General features: G+C 36.1%; 2 protein-coding genes across 2 annotated transcripts; both read left to right on the top strand.

The window, feature by feature from the left end:
- Positions 1–1263: 1263 nt before the first annotated feature.
- On the top strand, positions 1264–2037 carry LOC113312298 (probable protein phosphatase 2C 55). The gene has a single exon (XM_026561062.1). The coding sequence runs from the start codon at positions 1264–1266 to the stop codon at positions 2035–2037; it is 774 nt and encodes a 257-aa protein (XP_026416847.1).
- An 897-nt stretch (positions 2038–2934) lies between these two features.
- LOC113314396 lies at positions 2935–6866 on the top strand. The gene is made up of 12 exons (XM_026563194.1): positions 2935–3154; positions 3323–3385; positions 3514–3600; positions 4470–4568; positions 4692–4787; positions 4923–4988; positions 5089–5179; positions 5331–5398; positions 5488–5604; positions 6004–6068; positions 6162–6264; positions 6526–6866. The coding sequence occupies exons 1-11, from the start codon at positions 2978–2980 to the stop codon at positions 6214–6216; spliced, it is 984 nt and encodes a 327-aa protein (XP_026418979.1). The 5' UTR covers positions 2935–2977; the 3' UTR covers positions 6217–6264; positions 6526–6866.
- Positions 6867–7191: the final 325 nt, after the last annotated feature.

Raw genomic sequence — 7191 nt, 5'->3', positions numbered from 1 at the left:
CCAACTCCATATGCGGAAGCAAAAAAGAAAGACAACAGTTTGAGTAAACTCCCTATACCATGGCTCATTTTATCTCAGGTTATACCACGTTTCCCTGCTTTATTCCTTGAAGTTCACCTCGTGGATAATCATTACTGGGTTCAAAACTAGCAAGTGAATAAGGATTATCCTGTTTATATTATTACAAAAAAATTGAACTCCAAACAATCATAGTCATAGTACTTGCTCGAGGAAATTCTTCATGTACTGACGTACGTCTGAGGAAGGCCTTCCCCATAATGTTTGCTCCAAGGAAAACAAAAGAAGATATACATTTGGATACAACAACCTATAAAGTCAAGAACAGATGGTGCATGCCAACTCACTATCCAGAGCAATTTTCCCAAATATTTAATAGCTAATTTCCTAGACTAATGCCATAACCGTCCACCTACGATGGCAGGAGTGCAGCAGTGACGATGATTCATGGAACTAATGTATAAATCAACTAATGAGAAGTAGAGACTTTTGTATTTGGTTTCACATATCAACATTGTTGGCATATGTATTCTCCCAGCTAAATTCTGGTCCGTAATTGAGCAGACCATACATGTCGGTATTAGCATTCAACAGTAAACGGTCTGAATTCAAAGATGGAATCGAGTAGTAGTAATAGTGTGCAGGTTCTGGAGTCCAACGAAGCATAAAATAGTAGAATGCCATGATCTAGGTCCGGTTCAGCATGAAGTAGTAGAAATGCTATTATCATTGGTATGAAAAATTTGGTCTCTATTAGCATCACGTAAAGTTGCTGGGAATATGTCAGGGATTGGATCAGCACCAAAGACTATCAGGTATGTTTTTCTTTTGAGGCCTATAACGTTTGATATACACTGTTTCTGGCTTCTTGGATGAGCCGGATGTCAGTGTTACATTGGCATCATAAGAAATCCTAACTTATTTAGCAGGGAGTTTTTTTTTCCCGCTTTTCCTCGATCAAGTTCCCTTGCAGCCTTGCTTTCGGAAATAGTTAATATTTAGCAATACGTTGTTTAGCTTTGGCAGGGCATTGTTTTAGAATCCGTTTCAGATTCCTGGTTTTAGAAGTTGGTTTCCTTCCATGACTTCTTTTTCTCCTATATAAGGAGGTTAAGTGTTATCACTATTTCATCGATGAGAATTATTAGACAACTCTGTTGGGCGTGGGTAATAACTGTTGAAATTCTTAAGTGGAAGTTGATTCATCAGGATCACATTACATATATAGCTAAATAACAAAAGATGATGGAGTTGAATTCAGGATCACATTACATACCCAAAAGCAACTCAAAAAACCCTCAAGGGGAAGATGCTCATTTTATATCTGACAACACGATTGGTGTAGCGGACGGCGTTGGTGGTTGGGCCAGCCAAGGGATCGATTCAGGGAAATATTCTCGCCAACTTATGTCGAACTCATTGATCTCAATTATGGAACAGGTTCATTTTAATGCTGATCCAATGCGAGTTTTGAAAGATGCATTCATAAATACAAACGCGCAAGGATCATCAACCGCTTGCATTCTTACACTCACCAATGACAAGGTGCGTGCTGTCAATGTTGGTGATAGTGGTTTTATTGTTCTCAGAAGAGGACCTAGTGTTTATCATTCACCAACACAACTACATGGTTTCAACTATCCGTATCAACTTGGTTGTGGTATATATTCTGATAGACCCAGTTCAGTCGATATACTGGAATTCAAAGAAGCTATGTCCGGAGATGTGATTGTAATGGGAACAGATGGTTTATTTGATAACTTATACACAAGTGAGATCGAGAAAATAATTCTGGATGCAGAAGAGGAAGCAACATCTAAAGGAAGAAAGATAGATCCAAAGAAAGTTGCTCAGACATTAGCAGAGTTTGCCTTGAAGAAGTCTCTAGACCCCGACAATCCAACTCCATTCGCAGAAGCGCAAAAAGAAAATTACAATTTGAGTAAAGGTACAGGAGGCAAGGTTGATGATATCACCGTCATTGTTTCATATGTTAGTGAGACATTGCTAAAAGTATAATAAAAGGCCGTGCACATGATCATCATACGAGCGTGGCATGGGTTCTTTCCGTCTATATATTTATTTATTTTTTTGGAAGGATGCGATGACATGGTTAGAATGACAATCATGACATTTTTTTTAATAAAATCCAACCGATGATGAATTTGAAACTTATCTTTTGGTGACATATTCCTCTTACGAAGCTCTATATTCCTACCACAAATGAGAATATTCCGAAATACGAAACTTCACCATCCATAAATTTTAATCTCAACCGTTAATCTTGAACTGTTGATATTCATAATGGTAGATGGTGGTCTTATACGTATCAGAATACATTCATTTTTGGTTGGAGTGTAGAGCTTTATAAGAGGAACATGTCACCAATAAATTAGCATCAAATTCATTACCGGTGACCCGGTAGGATTTTATAAGAAAAATGACGCCAAAATATCAAGATAACCATGTCAACGGATCCAGTCCCATTTTTCTTTTAACTCAACTGATTATATATAAGTACTTGCAAGTACTGGCAGTAGGTTGCTACTAGCAAGTACCAAAATCAAAGAGCAATTACTATTGAAATGTAAGACCAAGTTTTATGACTGGGATAGCACCATGGCTCATTTTATCTCAGGATAAACCAACTTTTCCAGAGAAAATTTAATCACTTCCCAAAGGGTGATTTCAAAGTGTATAACAGCAAAACATTTGAAATGTCACACAACTAGGGAGCTTTGATCATAAGAGATCCTACTTGGCTAATAATTTCCTAGACCAATGCCATCCTAATATGCCATAAACCGAGTTAGATTAGGAGCGTCATGTCAATTTGACACTTCTATTGTAACGGTTCCTCTAAATTCTAGTTCCATGGTAAGTGGATATTTTAGTTCCATGAGAAGAGGTCCATAAAAGAAAGAACGAAAGAAAAGTAGGTGGGCAAAGGAGAGAAAAGATGAGAACTCTAGGTGTAAAACCCTCGTCACTTTGGTGTTCAGTTACTCCATTTACGACTTCTCTTGGCACTAAAAATGGTTTCTCTAATGTTCCTCTTAATCGAATTCCCAAACCCACTGCCGTTTCTTTCCGTTCTCCTCTTGTTGCTATGGCTTCTGCATCTCGCTCAGTGCAGGTAATCCAAAAGACAAAAATATTAGGGGAAGTTTTAAGTAAATTATATACACTTTTGACTCTGAATTTAGTGAGTATATCTAATTGTTATTCTAAAAATTGTTTATATCAATTTTGAGAAGATTTTAATTGAATAATCTGTGTCTTGATATCTTCTTTTTCATTATAGACAGTTTCTTCTGGAAATGTTAACAGTGATTCCAATGTGTATCAAGTGATTCAATCTCATCAGGTAAGGGAGGGAATTTATTATTCTGTGATGAATTTGTTAAAAGTTAAAATTGACAATCAATAGTTAGGCATGTTCTCAAAACTAGATTAACATGGATTGCTGAGAGGTTTTGTTGTTGGAATTTTCAGGAAAAAGCTGCTCGGCTTCCGGCTATTGAAGAAGTTCGTACTGTATTGGACGGCAGTGTTAGGGGGATGCTTTCAACTTTCTCTCTGGTATTACTAAACATGTCTTAATCATTTGCAACAGATGTTTTCCTTTGAAAATCTATTTTGATAATTATTGGTTTATCTAGGCTGATGATATAAGAAATTTCGTGCAAAATCAATTGAATTTTGTGCCTATCATGTTACCTTTACTCACTGGCTTTGTCTACTTTGTGATTGAATTTTTTCAAGGTGACTGTTTTTCTCTTAACCTCCATTCTGGGACTTGGATTTTCCATTAACTTTGTGTACTTAATTGAAACAGGAAGTCCCCTATATGGCTACTTTCTTAATGAGCTTGTAAATAAGAGTCATTGGAACAATCATTATTGCATAATTGTGGAAAGTATGACTTAATGCATTTCTCCTCCCATAACATTTAAGTTTTCAGCGACGGATCAATTAGATTCGGGTCCAGACGTGTGGAGTGGCGATCTCCTTCACTTTTTTATGTCAATTCTGTACTGCAGTTGAATTTGCTTCTCAAATGACTGAACATTGTTAACCGCACGACAGTGCTCCTAACGAAAGTTTGTTAGTTAATCTGGTCCGTGTAAAAAGAAAAAATACCTGTAAGAGAGATGTTTGCATGTGCTTTTGGATTATATATAACATTTCAAATTGCTATTTTATGGCTTAATATTCGTGACAACCCTCCTAACGTTGCTACTTCCTTCTTTCATATTTTGATACAAAATCCAACTCATTTTGGGGAAAAAATTATGGTATGTTGATTGCGACAAGAATCACGAGTTGAAGTGTTGAGTACATTTTTGTGTTAACGAACCGTTTGCAGGCTTCACTGACTGGTATTCACATGTGAGGATCAACGCATATTTTTATCGGAGTTTGTGATTAGTGTAATTTTTCATGTGCAGAAATACGAGGGTTATCCATCTGGGTCGATGGTTGACTTTGCATGTGATCATGATGGATCTCCAATACTAGCAGTCAGTAGCTTGGCTGTTCATACTAAGGTGAGTATCATAACGATGGAGCTTTTCTCCATCCACATGTTTTTACTTAAGTTTTCAGTTAAGCCTGCTTATTCCAACCTTCGTGCTAAATAACTTAGTAACTTGAAAATTTACTTTACTCAGGACCTCTTGGCTAATGCCAAATGCTCTCTACTTGTATCAAAGGATCCTGAAGACCGAACTGATCTAGTAATCACTGTACACGGTGATGCTACTTTGGTATGTTCCTCTCTCCAGATTTCAGTAATTTCAGTAGCCATTTTGATTGACCTTAGCATTTTGCTCCTAGTATTCTAGCCAGCTAGTTTTGGATTTCCATGTGTTGATACACCTCTTTGTGATGCATTGTCTTAGGTGTCTGAAAATGAAAGGGATGACATACGTACTACATACTTGAAAAGACATCCAAAAGCTTTCTGGGTAATTATGTGCTTCCGTCTGAACTAAACGTTATTCTTCTTTTGCATTGTTCTCTTGTCATCAAAGGTGGACTTCTAAAAGTGCAGTGTTTCTCTTGAAGGTCGACTTTGGGGATTTCCAGTTTATGCGTATTGAACCTAAAGTTGTTCGCTATGTATCTGGAGTTGCAACTGCTTTACTAGGATCAGGAGGTATGGGTGCTATATTAAAATTTATCTGCTGCAATTATTTTATTCTAATCCAGAGATCATCTTCGAATGCTGCCACTTCTCTTAATCGTTAGTTGTTTTTATTTATCATTTTTTTTTCTTCATTTTCTTCATGTTACTCTCTTTTATCCAGAGTTTAACAAAAAGGATTTCAAAGCTGCAAAAGTTGATGAAATATCTCAGTTCTCAAGTCCTGTTGCGGTACTAGACATAACTTACTGATTTACCATTCGTATTTGTCTTTTTGTTAACCCCTTAAATTTTCTTCGGACATACTCTGTGCTTGCCAGACACACATGAACGGTGATCATTCAGATGATACAAAAGCCATTGTTCAACACTCTACCAAAGTTCAAGTGGACTCTGCTTACATTCTGGACTTGGACAGTTTGGGTTTTAATGTCAAGGTATTATACAAGCATACACCCTAAGTTATTATATATTCACGAGATTCTGAGGAATCATGGGGCATTTACATTGGATAAACACTTGAACGATGGTTTTTTATAATCTTATTAACACCACTCCTCTCGACAAACCAGGATGTTATTACATGTATAAATCTACTAATGGTTTTTATAATCTACTAAGATAAAGGGCATCCATATTTATTACAGCATAGTTTTTCCTTAAGATATAATTTCTTCCATTACAGCTGATGGCCGATTCCTCATGTGCTGATACAACTTCCGAAATTTTCTCGACCTCGCATCTCTTTTTGAAACTCCTCTGTAGCAATATTTTTTATTCATACATATTAATTAAGCATTCTGTATTTCTAACTTTTTTGTTTTGGGGTTTTCAAGGCTGGTGTTGAAGGAAATACTTTCAAACTACGAATTCCATTTCCTAGGCGTGCAGAGGATAGAAAGTAAGTGTCTTTTGGTTGACTATATAAATGTTATCTAGCTTAATTTTAAAACTTAAAAGACGTTTCTTCAAAATGCTTCCCTCGTCTCTATAGAGATGTGAAGACTCTCATCGTGGAAATGCTTCAAGCTGTGAAAGCCTCAAGTTAACCTACCAACTGGGGGACCATATGGTGTGCCTACTTGGCCAATTTATAGGTAAGATAATTTATACTGATAGAAGTTCTCTTTTGCTGCACTTTAGTTGCATATTCTTAGTCAAGTTTTTATCCTGTTTGAAATTAGGCTTCATCTGTTAGATAACCATAGTGTAAAGTTAAATATTGCTGATACTTGATATAACAGGACATTCTCTGAAATATGTTCTTTGCACCTTGTGTGGCTGGTTCTATTCTGTAGCATGGTATTATGCCGTATTTCCATCCATAATGAGCTTAATGTAATCTGTTACGTATGCAGCAAATTTGAAATTCTATGTCTGGTTTTGGTGTACATAAACAACATTACTTCAAGCATTACAAAACAGATCACCTGGGTTCCGTCTGTTCTGGTTAGCTATACTGCCTGCAAATACATCTTACTTTACCCAGATTAATTTGCTGTTCCATATTGGTGGCATTGGGGTGTTCCAAGAGATATATCCTTATTTGGTCTGAAATGTAAGGAACTATCAAATATCCGAATCTTGATTTGGAATAAGGATTAAAAAACAAATTTAAAATGTAAAGTAATAAATGTGTTGTGTAATTTGGTCATTTTGTTTTGCATCGGCATTGGTCTTTAAGTTTTTAACATTTTTGGAAATGAAGTAGCATGAAATACTGAACTCTCATAAGGTTCTTGATTGATCCTTTGAATTCATTAACTAGATTCATATTGTATGCTGAAGATTTTGTCTCTCAAAGTGAGCCAAAGATTTCTGTTTTACATGCCCCTGGACAACACATCTTCAACTTCTTATGTTTTGATTGCTAACTCTTATAGAAGTGGAATATTATTCCACAATGAAGTGTATACTTTTAATTATTATGTTTTGATTGCTAACTCTTATAGAAGTGGAATATTATTCCACAATGAAGTGTATACTTTTAATTATGTGTACGCAAGGCCATTATCGTGAAGCAG

This window comes from Papaver somniferum, chromosome 9, assembly GCF_003573695.1.
Source record: "Papaver somniferum cultivar HN1 chromosome 9, ASM357369v1, whole genome shotgun sequence".
NCBI lineage: Eukaryota > Viridiplantae > Streptophyta > Magnoliopsida > Ranunculales > Papaveraceae > Papaver > Papaver somniferum.
The sequence above is the reverse complement of the archived record's forward strand: the minus strand, read 5'-3'. Positions and strand labels throughout refer to the sequence as shown.